Source organism: Hordeum vulgare, chromosome 6H (assembly GCF_904849725.1).
Source record: "Hordeum vulgare subsp. vulgare chromosome 6H, MorexV3_pseudomolecules_assembly, whole genome shotgun sequence".
Classification (NCBI taxonomy): domain Eukaryota; kingdom Viridiplantae; phylum Streptophyta; class Magnoliopsida; order Poales; family Poaceae; genus Hordeum; species Hordeum vulgare.
In genome coordinates this window covers 425,198,507-425,215,549 of record NC_058523.1, presented here as the reverse complement: position 1 = coordinate 425,215,549, position 17,043 = coordinate 425,198,507, and the positions used below count along the sequence as shown (strand labels likewise).

General features: G+C 46.5%; 1 protein-coding gene across 1 annotated transcript; it reads left to right on the top strand.

The window, feature by feature from the left end:
• The first annotated feature begins 7,001 nt into the window (after window positions 1-7,001).
• LOC123404221 lies at window positions 7,002-10,943 on the top strand. The gene is made up of 3 exons (XM_045098133.1): window positions 7,002-7,715; window positions 8,234-8,419; window positions 10,380-10,943. The coding sequence occupies exons 1-3, from the start codon at window positions 7,062-7,064 to the stop codon at window positions 10,683-10,685; spliced, it is 1,146 nt and encodes a 381-aa protein (XP_044954068.1). The 5' UTR covers window positions 7,002-7,061; the 3' UTR covers window positions 10,686-10,943.
• The last annotated feature ends 6,100 nt before the right edge of the window (window positions 10,944-17,043 follow it).

The following is a 17,043-nucleotide window of genomic DNA, read 5'->3' as shown; positions in this document are numbered from 1 at the left end:
AAACGAAGGCTGGCGAAGGATTAAGTGACGATGCGCGTGGGAAATGGTTCCAAGGTTGATGCAATCGCCATCGACACAGTCTCACTTCAATTACCATGAGGATTAGTTATGAACTTAAATAATTTTGATTTAGTGTCTGCATTAAGCATGAACATTATATCTGGATCTTGTTTATTGCGAGAGGGTTACTCGTTTAAGTCAGAGAATAATGGTTGTTCTATTTCTATGAGTAATATCTTTTATGGTCATGCACCCAATGTGAGAGGATTGTTCATATTGAATCTTGATAGTGAAGCTACACATATACATAACATTGAGACCAAAAGATGTAGAGTTAACAATGATAGCGCCATGTTTTTATGGCACTGCCGCTTAGGTCATATTGGTGTAAAGCGCATGAAGAAACTCCATTGCGATGGGCTTTTGGAGTCACTTGATTTTGAATCACTTGACACGTGCGAACCATGCCTCATGGGCAAGATGACTAAGACTCCGTTCTCCGGAACAATGGAGCGTGCAAGTGACTTGTTGGAGATCATACATACGATGTGTGTGGTCCGATGAGTGTGGAGGCGCGTGGTGGATATCGTTATTTTCTCACCTTCACTGACAATTTGAGTAGACATGGATATATCTACAGGATGAAGCACAAGTCTGAAACGTTTGAAAAAGTTCAAGCAATTTCAGAGTGAAGTTGAAAATCATCGTAACAAGAAGATCAAGTTCCTACGTTCTGATCATGAGGGTGAGTATCTGAGTTTCGAGTTTGGTGCTCACTTAAGACAATGTGGAATCATTTCACAGTTGACACCGCCTGGAACACCACAGCGTAATGGTGTGTCCGAACGTCGTAATTGTACTTTGTTAGAAATGGTGCGATCTATGATGTCTCTTATCGATTTGCCCTTATCATTTTGGGGTTATGCATTAGAGACAACTGCATTCACTTTAAATAGGGCACCATCAAAATCCGTTGAGACGACACCATACGAACTATGGCATGGCAAGAGGCCAAAGTTGTCATTTCTTAAAGTTTGGGGATGTGATGCTTATGTCAAAAAGCTTTAGCCTGAAAATCTGGAATCCAAAGCGGAAAAGTGCGTCTTCATAGGTTACCCAAAGGAGATAGTTGGGTACACCTTCTATCTCAAATCCGAGGGCAAAGTATTTGTTGCTAAGAACGGAGCTTTTCTTGAGAAGGAGTTTCTCTCGAAAGAATTGAGTGGGAGGAAGATAGAACTTGATGAGGTTGTCGAACCTCTAATCCCTCTAGATGGTGGCGCAGGGCAAGGTGAAACTTATGTCGAAGCGACGCCGGTTGAGGAGGAAGTTAATGATGATGATCATGAAACTTCTGATCAAGTTCCCATCGGACCTCGCAGGTCGACAAGATCACGTACTGCTCCTGCGTGGTACGGTAATCTTGTCTTATCAATTATGTTGTTAGAAAACAATGAACTTGCTAATTATGAAGAAGCAATGGTGGGCCCGGATTCCAACAAATGGCTGGAGGCTATGAAGTCCGAGATAGGATCTATGTATGAAAACAAAGTGTGGACCTTGGAAGTATTACCTCAAGGCCGCAAGGCTATTCAGAACAAATGGATCTTCAAGAAGAAGACATACGTAGACGGTAATGTGACCGTTTATAAAGCTCGACTTGTGGCAAAGGGTTTTTTCACAAGTTCAAGGAGTTGACTACGATGGGACATTCTCACCGGTAGTGATGCTTAAGTCCGTCCGAATCATGTTAGCAATAGCTGCAATTTTAGATTATGAAATCTGGCAGATGGATGTCAAAACGACGTTCCTTAACGGTTTTCTTAAGGAAGAGTTGTATATGATGCAACCCGAAGGTTTTGTTGATCCAGAGAATGCTAACAAAGTATGCAAGCTCCATCGATCCATTTATGGACTGGTGCAAGCATCTCAGAGTTGGAATAAGCGCTTTGATGAAGTTTGGGTTTATACAAGTTGTTGGAAAATCTTGTATTTACAAGAAAGTGAGTGGGAGCTCTGTGGCGTTTCTAATATTATATGTAGATGACATATTGCTGATTGGAAACAATGTGGAGTTTTTCGAGAGCGTAAAAGATTACTTAAACAAGTGTTTCTCAATGAAGGACCTAGCAGAAGCTGCTTACATTCTAGGCATTAAGATCTATAGGGATAGATCGAGACACTTGATAGGACTTTCACAAAGCACGTACCTTGATAAAGTTTTGAAGAAGTTCAAAATGGAACAGTCCAAGAAGGGGTTCTTGCAAGTATTACAAGGTATAAAATTGAGTAAGACTCGGTGTCCAGTAACTGCGGAAGATAGAGAAAGGATGAGTATCGTCCCATATGCTTCAGCCATAGGGTCTATCATGTATGCAATGTTGTGCACTAGACCGAACGTCAGCCTGGCAATAAGTATGGAAGGCAGGTTTCAAAGTAATCCAGGAATGGATCACTTGACGGCGATCAAGAATATTCTGAAGTACTTGAAAAGGACTAAGGAAATGTTTCTCGTTTATGGAGGTGACGAAGAGCTCGTCGTAAAGGGTTACGTCGACGCAAGCTTTGACATTGATCCGGATGACTCTAAGTCTCAAACTGGATACATATTTATTCTTAATGGGGGTGCGCTAAGCTGGTGCAGTTTCAAGCAAAGCGTCGTAGCAAATTCTACAAGTGAAGCACAGTACATGGCTGCCTCGGAGGCAGCTAAGGAGAGTGTATGGATGAAGCAGTTCATGACGGATCTTAGAGTTGTGTCGAGCGCACTAAATCCAATAACTCTGCTCTGTGACAACACTGGTGCCATAGCTTTAGCAAAGAAACCAAGGTTTCACAAGAAGACCAGACACATCAAATGACGCTTCAACCTCATCCGCGACTACGTCGAAGGAGATGATGTAAATATTTGCAAAGTGCACATGGATCTGAATGTAGCAGATCCGTTGACTAAACCTCTTCCACGGGCAAAACATGATCAACACCAGAACTGTATGGGTGTTAGATTCATTACAATGTAAATCACATAGCGATTTGAGGACTAGATTATTGAATCTAGTGCAAGTGGGAGACTATTGGAAATAGGCCCCAGAGGCAATGATAAAATAGTTATTATATTTCATGTTTCAAGATAATCGTTTATTATCCATGCTCTAATTGTATTGAATGAAAGCATATATACATGTGTGGATATATAGACAAAACAATGTCCCTAGCAAGCTTCTAGTTGGCTAGCCAGTTGATCAAGGATGGTTAAGTTTTTCTAACCATACGCAAGTGTTGTCACTTGATAACTGGATCACATCATTAGGAGAATCATGTGATGGACTAGACCCAAACTATGACCGTAGCATGTGACCGTGTCATTTTATTGCTATTGTTTTCTGCATGTCAAGTGTTCATTCCTATGACCATGAGATCATGTAACTCACTCACACCGAAGGAATACCTTGTGTGTATCAAACGTCACAACATTACCGGGTGACTATAAAGGTTCTCTACAGATATCTCCGAAGGTGTCCGTTGAGTTAGCATGGATCAAGACTGGGATTTGTCACTCCGTGTGACGGAGAGGTATCTCGGGGCCCACTCGGTAATACGACATCACAAACAAGCCTTGCAAGCAATGTGACTCAAGTGTAGGTCACGGGATCTTGTATTACGGAATGAGTAAAGAGACTTACCGGTAACGAGATTGAAATAGGTATATGGATACCGACGATCGAATCTCGGGCAAGTAACATACCGAAGGACAAAGGGAATGACATACGGGATTATTTGAATCCTTGGCAGAGAGTTTCAACCGACAAAATCTTCGTAGAATATGTAGGATCCAATATGGACATCCAGGTCCCGCTATTGGATATTGACCGAGGAGTGTCTCAGGTCATGTCTACATAGTTCTCGAACCCGCAGGGTCTGCACACTTAAGGTTCGATGATATTTTAGTATAGTTGAGTTATATGTGTGGTTACCGAATGTTGTTCAGAGTCCCGGATGAGATCACAGACGTCACGAGGGTTTCCAGAATGGTCCGGAAATGAAGATTGATATATAGGATGGTTTCATTTGGTTGCCGGAAAGTTTCAGGCATTACCGACAGTGTACCGGAAGTGATGAATGGGTTCCGGGTATTCACCGGGAGGGGCCCACCCACCCGGGAGTGAGCCAAGTGACCCTAGGGTGGTGCACGAGCCCTTAGTGGGCTGGTGAGGCCAGCCCAATAGGGCCATGGCGCCACAAGTGGAAAAGACCAAAAGAAAAGAAAAAACAAGGAAAGACGGAGGTGGGAAGGAAGGAGGGGACTCCTTCTCCCAAACCGAATTGGGGTGGGAGTCCACATCCTCCCACTCGGCCGGCGCCCTTGGGGCTCCCTTGAGCCCCAAGGCTAGCCCCTCCCCTCCTCCTATATATATTGGTGGTTTAGGGCTTTTTGAGACATAACTTTGCCACGTGCAACTCAAACCTATACCACGTAGTTCTTCCTCTAGATCGGATTTTTGCGGAGCTCGGGCGAAGCCCTGCATGAGTAGATCATCACCACCACCGGAGCGCCGTCGCGTTGCTAGAGAACTCATCTACTTCTCCGACTCTCTTGCTGGATCAAGAAGGCCTAGATCGTCATTGAGTTGTACGTGTGCTGAACGCGGAGGTGTCATCCATTCGGCGCTAGATCGGAACGGATCGTGGGACGACAGTGATTTGAATCACGAATCTGTACCACTACATCAACCGCGTTTCTTAACGCTTCCCACTTAGCGATCTACAAGGGTATGCGGATCTAATCTCCTCTCGTAGATGAACATCACCATGATAGGTCTTCGTGTGCGTAGGATTTTTTTTGTTTCCCATGCAACGTTCCCCAACATAAACCGCACCTACACATATTCAATCTAAGAAGTTAATCTGAGCTCATATTGCATATAAATCAAATAAACTCCCACATAATTACTCCCAAACTAAAACCCACAAATCACTATATAATTATGGAGCATTTAGCAATGAGAGATGAAAGGACAAAGTTGCTAACCTTTGTGAACACTTGGATTGGATGGGGTGCCTCAAATCTTGACACATATGTGGAAAAATGGAGGATGAACTCAAGCAAGGCAAGAAAATAGAGGAGAGAAAGGGGAAAACAAAGAGCTTCGGCTCGGGTCGGACGAAGCAGTATATATAGGGATACTTTTAGTCCCGGTTGGTGAAACATTCCGGGACTAAAAACCTATATCTGGTGATACCAAACCGGGACTAAAAACCTATATCTAGTCCCGGTTTGTATTACCAACCGGGACTAATGGCCCTCGCAGGGACCCCAGCCTGACAAAACCCTGCCACCATTTCTTTAGTCCCGGTTGGTAACACAAACCGGGACTAGAGGTTCCTAATAAACCAGGACTAAAAGCATTCCTCATGAACCAGGACTAATGGTCACATTAGTCCCGGTTCAAGAGCAAACCGAGACTAATAATCCAAACGTAAATCCTGTTTTCTACTAGTGTAAGAGCATCCACACACACTGTTTACAAATCCGGGCCCTCAAACGCTCGCAGACGTGTCCGCGGGTACTGACCGGTCAGTCCTTTAATCTCTCCGTCCACATTTGAGTCTTTCATATTAGATCTCATAGATTCATACAAAGCATGCAAAATAAAATCATATGTACTATGTATCACCCTGGTCTTTGTCGCGGGAGATGTCCTTGGGCTCATCCTTGTCGGCGAGCACCTGTGCCGCAGCTCGCGCCGCCTTCGCCGCAGCCCCTGCCGTCTCCATCTCCTCCCGCCGACGACGTCTCGCCTGTGGAGCCGACTTCGAGCAGATGGAGTTGAGGATGGTGTGGTGCTCCATGCACAGATCCGCATCACGAGTGTCCCTCTCGTCCTCCTTCGGCTACGGCTCCTCCCCCTCCTCAAGCTTCGACTCCTCCTCCTCCTGCTCCTCTTCCTCCTCCTTCAGATCACTACATCCGGAGGTAGCCACACGACGATCTGGGCTTCCCACCTCGCCCAGACCTGCAGCCGGTGCTCCGGCGTAAGAAAGTGGTGACGGCGAGGGGGCATGGCATTGCCGGAGAGCGTGGGAGGCGGGCTCGGGTGGTGGTGCATGGAGGGAGAAGGTGGATGTGCTAGGGTCGGGGGACGCCGTGTGGCTTAAATAGCCGGATTTTGCCTCAAGTGGTGAGTTGGAACGACACCACGCGACTTTCACAACACAGCGACACCGAGACGTTCGTCAGACCGTCGGGTTAACGAGCATATCTGCGTGGGACCTTATCGTGAGGCCGACGTGATGGGCGTGTCCAAGGGTCATATTCGCCTCATATTTGAGTTGGATATAAGGGATATTGGTCAGTCTGGACGTTTGATGCCGTTAAAATTGTCCGTGTGGATCAAAATTTTGTGATGAGTAAGGCTGGTTGTAATGGGAAGTATCATATAGTAGTATCATGCATATGATACTAGTGTATGATACTACACCCGTAATGCATAGTATCATATGTTAGTATCATACTAGGATATATATTTTATTGCCATGCATGATACATAATAGCACAACATTTAATATGATACGATATCATAATACGATACTCAACTCTCTTTTTCTTCATTTAATTCGATGCCACCTCATTAAAATTGCCTAGTTGGCATGCATGATACTACCTACTCGGAGTATGATACTACTACCATTACGACCAGCCTAATCGGATGGTCTTTGTTTGAGAGTGATATAAATGATCCGGCTATAAATGCTCTCACACCCTATATACTACCTCCTTTCCGTTTTATAAGTCTTACGCGTATCCCTAGGTTGACAAATAGGTCATCGTAATACAAGTTATATATCACAAAAAATATGTCATTAGAAACTTCAGACCGTCTACTTTTTAATGGTATAATTTTTAAACTATACAACTTATTTTATCTTGGTTAAATTATAAATATAGGAATACATACAAGCCTTATAATCAGGAATATTTTTGTTTTTGACAGCTCATAGGTTATACAGACTACTCACTGGGCTGGAGCTCCATCAGTCTATCGCCACTGACGCACTGACGCATGGTTTCCAAACCCCACTTAAAACCTTCGTGTTCAAGCGGAAGGCCCCAAACCCGTTGCGCTTCTCCCACAAGCAGCGTATCCCAGAAGACACGCCCATCGCGCCGCTTTGCGCCGCACCGCACCGCTCCCAAGATGGCACGGCACGCCAAGACGGACTCCGACGTGACGAGCCTGGCGCCGTCCTCGCCGCCGCGTTCCCCGCGCCGCCCGGCGTACTACGTCCACAGCCCCGCCGCCTCCCACCCGGACGTCGCGGCCTCCGGCGGCGGCGGCGGAGGCGCCGGCGCCGCGGCCGACAAGATGTCGCTCGCCGGCTCCACCCCGGCCGAGTCCCCGCTGCACTACCACTTCCACCACTCGGGCGCCGCGATGCACCACTCCCGCGAGTCCTCCACCGGCCGCCTCCTCTTCTCCGACCAGCTCCGCTCGGGCGGCGCAGCGGGGGCCGTGCCCTGGCGCCGCCTCGGGCACGGCAGCGGCGCCGGGAGCGTCGGGGACGACGACGAAGAGGAGGACGGGGGCCGCCCCGGGTCGCAGTCGCCGTGGAGGTGCTACGCCCTGGCGGCGTTCGCGTTCGTCGCCGTCTTCGCCTTCTTCTTGCTGGTGCTGTGGGGCGCGAGCAAGTCCTACAAGCCCCACGTCGACGTCAAGGTCCGCCGCCCACCCTTCCCCGCAACCCGCTTCCTCCATCGTACTATCAAAGCTCCCACCATTTATCATCTCCTAAAGAAACTCGCCGCCGGCACTCTGCAGATCACGCATTTCAGCCGCCTACTCTTTCTTCCACACAATTTGCACCGTCGTTTGGATTTACTGCTAGCATGCATTTCATTACACTCCACCATCTTTGGCCTCAGTGACCTGAACTGTCACCCACCACCATACGTACTACTACCATTTGCGTCGAATTCGTCCTCTTCTGCTCTGAGGAGTGAGGACAAGGAAGAAGCTGTAGCTTCTGTTTCAAGCGCAATAACTAGAGCGTGATTCCTCCCAACGACCACAACGAAAACTCTGAATTTCAAACCGCGCATTTGGGCACACACCAGCATGCCAGTAGCACTTCGAGGGCAACATGCATACTCGAAACATGCACATCGAGTCGAGCGGATGGACTTTAATTTTTTTTTTCTCACAAGTGCAAGTGCGCCGGTGTTCCTCCTTTGCAGAGCGTGGTGTTCGAGTCGTACCACATCCAGGGCGGGACGGACCGGACGGGCGTGCCCACCAGGATGATGTCGGTCAACGCGACGGTCAGGCTGCGCTTCCGCAACCGGGGCACCTTCTTCGGCCTCCACGTCACCGCCGCGCCCTTCCACCTCTTCTTCGACGACCTCACCGTCGCTACCGGGAACGTACGTATCCACCATTGCATATTTCCATTTGCATCCACAATACATTACCAATAGCAGCTGTCCTGGACTGGAATCCGGAAGGCGATGTGAGCGTGAGCGTTACGTTCCGCGACGCCGCCCAGGCTTAATTAGGCTGTGAATCTGACCCTAGTTATTGCTGTTTACGCGATAAGAACAAAAGGTGACCACATGCCGCTGTTTCCAGATAGCAGTAATCGGAGAGGTTGAGGTTGAATTTGAATGGTTGATAGCTGGCGCACTTGAGCCAGTTTTTTCTTTTCCATTCCAAAAACGTTAGTCGTCTAGTCATGGTCTGTTTGGAGCATACCATGATTAATAATCATTTTCCTCAAATGGACCGTGGATTTTTTTGCAGACGTAGCGTCTACACTTTTCAGCATTCCCATGGTCGAGCAGAGATTCTTTTTCATTTTAAAGGAAAGGAAACCAGTACAAGCGTGCCACTTAGCATGTGGCCTAGGTACCGGAGAAAGCAAACGGGAGAACCCGGCCGCACCTGTTCCCTTCCTATTTGTCGCTGTCCAGATTCGTTTTCGTGGCAGTACACGCCCAAAGCTATATCGTCTTTCATTTTGGTAGTTGTGACTTTGTGACGATGGAGGGCTGTTTGGATTGTGACTATCTTTGTCATATCTTACCATATTATTTTTGTCACACTTGCCACACTTGCCTTACTTGAGTTGCTCAAATTGTTAGCCACACATTGGCTTGCTTAAGTGAATCTTGTCATGTTTTTTGTGCCTATGACATGTGGGGTTTAGTACTCATTAAAAAATGCTTGCCTTAGGTGTGGATAAAACCAAACACTCACTTAACTTGGTCAAACTTGCCTAAGGTAAGTTGTGGCAAAGTGTGGGGTGTGGCTAGGAACCAAACAACCCCTAGGTTACTCCCAATGCTTCAATGCTTCATCTCGTACAGAAAGTTAAACACCTATGCATTAGAAATTTTAGTTGCTAATTTTTTTAATGTGCTTATCATCTCATTTTAACACTGATGCATTGAAAGTAGCCATATATCATCTGCTTCTTCGACAGATCAGACTATGAGATGATTTCTGAACTGGCTAGCCATGCATTGGGCAGTCCTGATCCAGGGCTTGTCAAAGACTTTGTGGTTGTGATTCACACTTCACAAGGAACAAAGGATCTTACCAGCAGGGGACTCAACTACTGTAGCGCTTTTAATTTGTTTTCTTCAAACCGATAGGGAAGTGCACGTGATTAAGTCCAAGTAGTAGTACACTACCCAAGAACGTGAGCAGCCAGCCGCGAGGTGAGACCGGAGCGTTCCTCTTCCTGGCCGCATGGCGTTCACGTGACAAAGTCAGGGAGGCCAAGCCGATACGAACGCACTCCTCTCTCCTCGTGACCAAGGCCGCGGCGTCGTCTGCAGCGAGCGAGTGCTGGTACAGAAGAGGACGAACGACTAGTGTGTCTGCTGCAGCGTGCTCTAGGCCACGCCAGAGTCGCACAGGCTACTGGAGAGGAGAGCACGGCCTGCTACTGCTGCTGCCGCTGGCAAAGAGCCAATGCGAATACGAGACTGTTCAATCTTTCTCACGACGCCTCCAATCCAAAGGACGCCGCGCCTTTACTGCTTTTCTCGGTTTCAGACATCACGCCTTTGGCCTAGTAGTTAATTTGGCAGTGCACTTTTCTGCTCCTGCTGCTCGCGAGGAGGGAATCCTGTGCCGGGCAACAAGATGATGGCCCCCAGTGCGCAGGCAAAAGCCAGCCCCCCATCATGGACTTTTGCTCCGGGTAATTATTAGTACGGTGTTATCCGTGGCAAGTACATTCTTGCTCCTGGTTTCTGGACAAGACGGTAAAAGGCCGCAGCAAAAATTACCTGCAGTCAATCTGCTTACAATTTTCCTTGGGTTTGCAATGCATGACTGACGAAGCGTCCGCGTCGTGTTTGTGGTTTGTGCATGCAGATGAAGGAGTTCTACCAGGCGAGGAAGAGCGGGCGGGTGGTGACGGTGTCCGTGGTGGGGAAGCAGGTCCCGCTCTACGGCGCCGGCGCCAACCTGCACAGCAAGCCCAACAACGGCCGCCTCGGCCCCGCGGTGGTGCCCGTCAGGCTGGCCTTCGTGCTCCGGGCGCGCGCGCACATCCTCGGCCTCCTCCTCCGCTCCAAGTTCTACCGCCGGGGCGTCTGCCGCCTCGACGTCCGCGAGGCCCACCTCGGCAAGCCCGCCCGCGGCGTCGCCGCCGGCTGCGAGTACCACGACGGGAGGTGACGGTAGAGCGTTGGTGCTGTCGATATGGCTATGTTTGGTTGGGTAACGTGGATTGCAACGTCTGAATTTAGGCGTGCGTGGTGAGCTGATGGCTCAGTTAGCTGTAGGGTGTGATAATAACATTCGTATCAAGAAGCACAACCGTCAAACAAAATTCCTGATGTAACGAAGCCAGTGTGTGATTCTGATTCTTGGGACAGCGGGGCTAAAGGCTAGTTTTAACTCGAGTAATGCTACACCTACAAATGTTTACTTAAAGATTTTACTCCCTTCGTTCCTAAATATAAGTAGTTTTGAAGATTTCACTAGAAGACTACATACGGATATATATAAACATATTTTAGAATGTAGATTCACTCATTTTGCTTCGCATGTAGTCCACTAGTACAATCTCTAAAAAGACCTATATTTAGGAACGGATGGAGGGGAGAGAAGAGTTAGTTTGAAAGGTTAAATAAACTTTTGTAAGTTTTTGTAGGTCTAGCATTACTCTTTTAACTAAACCACACATCCGAATTCAGAAATCGCATTGGGCAGTTGGAGTTTACCATTTCATCGCCGGCCGCTTCTCCTTGGGGTCTCGGTGGTTGTCCTTGGTTGGCATACACGTTGGCAGTGGGCGGCGTGTCGTCGTTTGTCATGCCGCTGTCTTCGTCGTCGTGGGGTGAGGAGGAGGAGGTGAAGTACCTTCCCGCAAAGTGTCACGCGACGCGGTTCTGCTCCGCCGCGAGCCCCGAGGCTCTCTCCGCCACCAATGCCTTCTGTTGAGCCATCCTTTCAAACTCCTCGAGCGGGCGACGGGGGTGTCGATGCATTTTTGGAACACAAACAACGGGTGTTTAATGAACAATGTGGCTGCTGATTTTGGTCAAGTACTGGCTGTTTGAGCCTAGTGGATGCATTGTTGCTTCATTTTTAATAAAATAGGATAGGGGGAAACCCCTTTCGTTAAAAAAAAATTGTTGAGGAAATCGTTAACTGGTAACTGCTCGGTTGGTTGGTGAGTAGGGAAGATTAATGGGCTAATGGCCAAGTTAATCGGCCATTTAATTCATTAATCGGACGATTTATCAGTTAATCGGCTGCTCGGTGGCCCTGCGAGTAAGGATTAATCGGCAAGTTAACTGGTTAACTGAACGAATTCTTGAACAGGGAAAAAAACAACAACGGGTGTTTGTCTCTGACGACGTGTAGGAGCGTCAGATTGTGTCACGAAGCCCCACGTCGTCATTAGAGGCGATCGCAAAGCCCCACGTCGTCGTTAGAGGCGTGCGTGACCATCTTCGTCTGTCATTCTATGGTTATTGGGTGCATCCGATGGGAGACGGTAGCACTGGATGTTTTCAACCGATATGGATGACGACACACTAATAGTCTAGGTGTTTAGTCATCGTAGCCTATTTCTTTTTGACTTTTCGGTGTTGGCATGTAATCCTTTTTTTGTTAGGACTTATTCAGGTAACTTCTGGATTGTTTTGTTCCGAATTGTGAAATTTAATAAAATGGCTGCATATGCATCATCATGATGCATAGGCCGAGAGAAATCCTCCTTTTCAAAAACAAAAAAAATCTTCGTCTATGATTGTCGTAGCCATGGGATGGACGTTTCTCGCACTAGCACCCATCAACTCCTAGGAGGGCAGATGTTGGCGGTGCAAGGCACATTAGCTCGCCCTATTGCCTCATTAGGGATGGCAGGGAGCGCGTAGGGCGGCGTCTGTTTGTCGGGGAGGACGAGCCCGACGATGCCATGGAGGAGTAGCTCTCACCCCGGTTCATCCACGAGCAGTGGAGAGAAATGTGGAGCGCAAGCTCCTCCTTGTACGGCGCGTAGTCGATAGATGAGTCGTCGACCAATGCATTCCGGTTTATCTCGACGGAATTGCTCCTGGCATAATGTAATTAGCGTAATTTACATAATGATAGGTAAAACTAGGCGGTATATATTTAGCAATAATGTAATTATCATAGTCTACATATCAAGGAATACTACGGGAAGCATTTATAACAACTAATTGCCATCAAGAAAATTAACATTAATAGGTAGTGGGTCATCAAAAACATTTTTCATTCTAGAAAAATTATCCGCTACCACGTTTTCATCTTCCTTTCTATCAATAATATGCAAATCAAAATTTTGTAATAAAAGCACTCACCTAATCAGTCTAGGCTTAGCATCTTTATTTTTCATAAGGTTTTTAATAGCAGCATGATCAATGTGAATAGTGACTTTGAAATCAACAATATAAGGTCTAAACTAATCACATGCAAACACAAGTATTAAAAAATCCTTGTCAATAATAGCATAATTTCTTTGAGCATCGTGTGGAGTTTTACTAGCATAATGAATAACATTCAATTTTTTGTTTACTCTTTGCCCTAGAACAACACCAACAACATAATCACTAGCATCACATGTAATTTCAAATGGTAAATTCCAATCAAGTGGTTGAACAATAAGTGTAGAAATTAAGATTTTTTCAAGTATTTCAAAGACTTCTACACAATCATCATAAAAAAACAAATGGAATATATTTTTGAAGAAGATTAGTTAATGGCCTAGATATCTTTGAGAAATATTTAATGAAACACCTGTAGAAACCAACATGATCAAGAAAATTTCTTGTACCTTTAACATCTTTGGGACATGAAATTTTCTATATTGCATCAAACTTAGCTTTGTCTATCTCAATATCTCGTTCAGAAATCTTATGCCCAAGTACTATACCTTCATTCACCATAAAGTGGCACTTCTCCCAATTCAAGAAAAGATTTGTTCCTCACATCTCTGCAAAACTTGATCAAGCAATCGTCAAAAGAAGTCACATAAACGGAAAAGTCATCCATGAACACCTCAACAATTTTTTTTACAAAAGTCAAAGAATATGGCACTCATTCATCTTTGAAAGGTGGCATGTTCATTGCATAAACCAAAAGGCGTACGTCTATAAGCATAAGTTCCAAAAGGGCATGTGAAATTAGTTTCCTCTTGGTCTTCCTTTGACACTGGTATTTGAGAAAAAAATAGAATATCCACAAAAAAAGCAAAAGTGTGTGTGCTTAGATAGTCTTTCTAACATACACGAAGGAATATCATAATAAATATTTTCAGAAAGTTTAGTAGGTTGAGAGCAAAATTTCCATTTCTTGTTGGGATGAAGATACCCCAAACAGTCCCTTCCAAGGGTACTATCCATAGTAACAAGCAACAATAAATTTCAGCACGTACCGAAAATGTTTCCATACCAAAGGTGCCATAAAAGAGTCTTGATGACCCACAAGTATAGGGGATCAATCGTAGTCCTTTCGACAAGTAAAAGTGTCGAACCCAACGAGGATCAGAAGGAAATGATAAGCGGTTTTCAGCAAGGTATTCTCTGCAAGTGTTGCTAGTAACAATGATAGATAGTTTTGTAGCAAGATAATTCATAAAAAGTGACAAGTAACAATAGTAGAAAGTGTGTAGCAAGATAGCCCAATACTTTTTGTAGTAAATGACTGGCATGAAAGTTCTCTTATATGAAGCAAGTCGCTTCCAAGGACACATGGGAATTTCCGTCTAGTCATGTTCATCATGTTGAGTTGATTCACGTCAGTTACTTTGATAATTTGATATGTGGGTGGATCAGTGCTAAGGTGTTGTTCTTACTTGAAAAAGCACCCCACATATCATTACCCCCCCTCACAAGCATCCGCAAATACAAAATAACAATTAAGATAAATCTAACCATAGCATGAAACACATGGATCCAAATCAGCCCCTTATGAAATAACGCATAAACTAGGGTTTAAGCTTTTGTTACTCTAGCAACCCATCATGTATTTATTACTCCACAATGCCCTCCCTTAGCCCATAACATGGTGAAGTGTCGTGTAGTCGACGTTCGCATGACACCACTAAGAGAAACAACAACATACATTGTTGGGTAACGTAGCATAAATTCAAAAAATTTCCTACGCATATTCAGATCTTCCTATGGAGAGACCAGCAACGAGAGAGGGGTGAATGCATCTTCATACCTTTGAAGATCGCGAAGCGGAAGCATTACTAGAACACAGTTGATGGAGTCGTACTCGCGGCGATTCAGATCGCGGTGTGATTCCAATCTAGTGCCGAACTACGGCACCTCCGCGTTCAACACACGTGCAGCCCGGTGACGTCTCCCGCACCTTGATCCAGCAAGGAGGAGGGAGAGATTGAAGAAGATCTCCAGCAGCACGATGGCGTGGTGTCGACGGAGAGACGAGGTCTCCCGGCAGGGCTTCGCCAAGCACCGGCAGGGAGGAGGAGAAAGAAGAGCAGGGCTGCGCCGAGGGAGAGGGAAAACTGTGTCTCCAAAAGCCCAAAAGTGCCCACTATATATAGGGGGAGGGAGGGGCTACGCCCCCTTGAGGGTTTCCCTCTCCTGGGAGGGGAGGCAGCCCTAGATGGGGGGAGGTGCGGCGGCCAAGGGGGGAGGAGGGGTGGCGCACCCTTCTGGTGGGCCTTAGGCCCACGTGCGCTAGGGTTCCCCCCTCTCCCTTCTTCTTGCGCTATGGGCTGAGTGGGGGGCGCACCAGCTCACGTAGGGGCTGTTTCCCTCCCGCACTTGGCCCATCTAGCCTCCCAGGGTCGTTGCACCCTTCCGGTGGATCCCCGGGGCCACCTCCGGTGGTCCCGGTACGTTACCGGTGACGCCCGAAACACTTCCGGTGTCCGAAACCATCCGTCCTATATATCAATCTTTACCTCCAGACCATTTCGAAGCTCCTCATGACGTCCGAGATCTCATCCGGGACTCCAAACAACTTTCGATAACCTCGTATAACAATTCCCTATAACCCTAGCGTCATCGAACCTTAAGTGTGCAGACCCTACGGGTTCGGGAGAGAGGCAGACATGACCGAGACACCTCTCCGACCAATAACCATCAGCGGGGTATGGATACCCACGGTGGATCCCACTTGCTCCACGATGATCTCATCGGATGAACCACGATGTCAAGGATTCAATTAATCCCGTATACAATTCCCTTTGTCTATCGGTATATAACTTGCCTGAGATTCGATCGTCGGTATACCTATTCCTTGTTCAATCTCGTTACCGGTAAGTCTCTTTACTCGTTTCGTAGCACGTCATCGTGCAACTAACTACTTAGTCACATTGAGCTCATGATGATGTTCTACCGAGTGGGCCCGACAGACACTTTCAGAGGTACCCGTAGTGCACCTTTATAGTCACCCAGTTACGTTGTGACGTTTGATACACCCAAAGCACTCCTACGGGATCCGGGAGTTGCACAATCTCATGGTCGAAGGAAAAGACACTTGACATTAGAAAAGCTTTAGCATACGAACAATACGATCTAGTGGTACGCTTAGAATTGGGTCTTGTCCATCACATCATTCTCCCAATGATGTGATCCCGTTATCAATGACATCTAATGCCCATGACCAGGAAACCATGATCATCTATCGACTAACGAGCTAGCCAACTAGAGGCTTGCTACGGACACATTGTGATCTATTTATTCACACATGTATTACTCTTTCCTGTTAATACAATTATAGCATGAACAATAGACGATTATCATGAACGAGGAAATATGATAATAACCATTTTATTATTGCCTCTAGGGCATATTTCCAACAGTCTCCCACTTGCACTAGAGTCAATAATCTAGTTACATTGTGATGTATCGAACACCCATAGCATTATGGTGTTGATCATGTTTTGCTCGTGGAAGAGGTTTAGTCAACGGGTCTGCAATATTCAGATCCGTGTGTACTTTACAATTCTCTATTACTCCACTCTGGACATGGTCGTGGATGGAGTTGTAGCGGCGTTTGATGTGCTTCGTCTTCCGGTGAAACCTGGGCTCCTTGGCTATGGCAATGGCCCCAGTGTTATCACAGAAGAGTGTCATTAGACCCGACGCGCTTGGAACCACTCCAAGGTCGGTGATGAGCTCCTTCATCCAAATTCCTTCATGAGCTGCTTCTCAAGAAGCTATGTACTCCGCTTCACATGTAGATGCTGCCACGACTTCTTACTTGCTACTGCACCAGCTCACTGCCCCACCATTCAAAACATATACGTATCCGGTCTGTGACTTAGAGTAATCCGGATCTGTGTCGAAGCTAGCGTCGATGTAACCCTTTACGACGAGCTCTTCGTCACCTCCATAAACGAGAAACATTTCCTTAGTCCTTTTCAGGTACTTAAGGATATTCTTGACCGCTGTCAAGTGTTCCATACCGGGATCACTTTGGTACCTCCCTACCAAACTTATGACAAGGTTTATATCAGGTGTGGTACACAACATGGCATACATAAGAGAGCCTACGGCTGAAGCGTAGGGGACATAACTCATCTTCT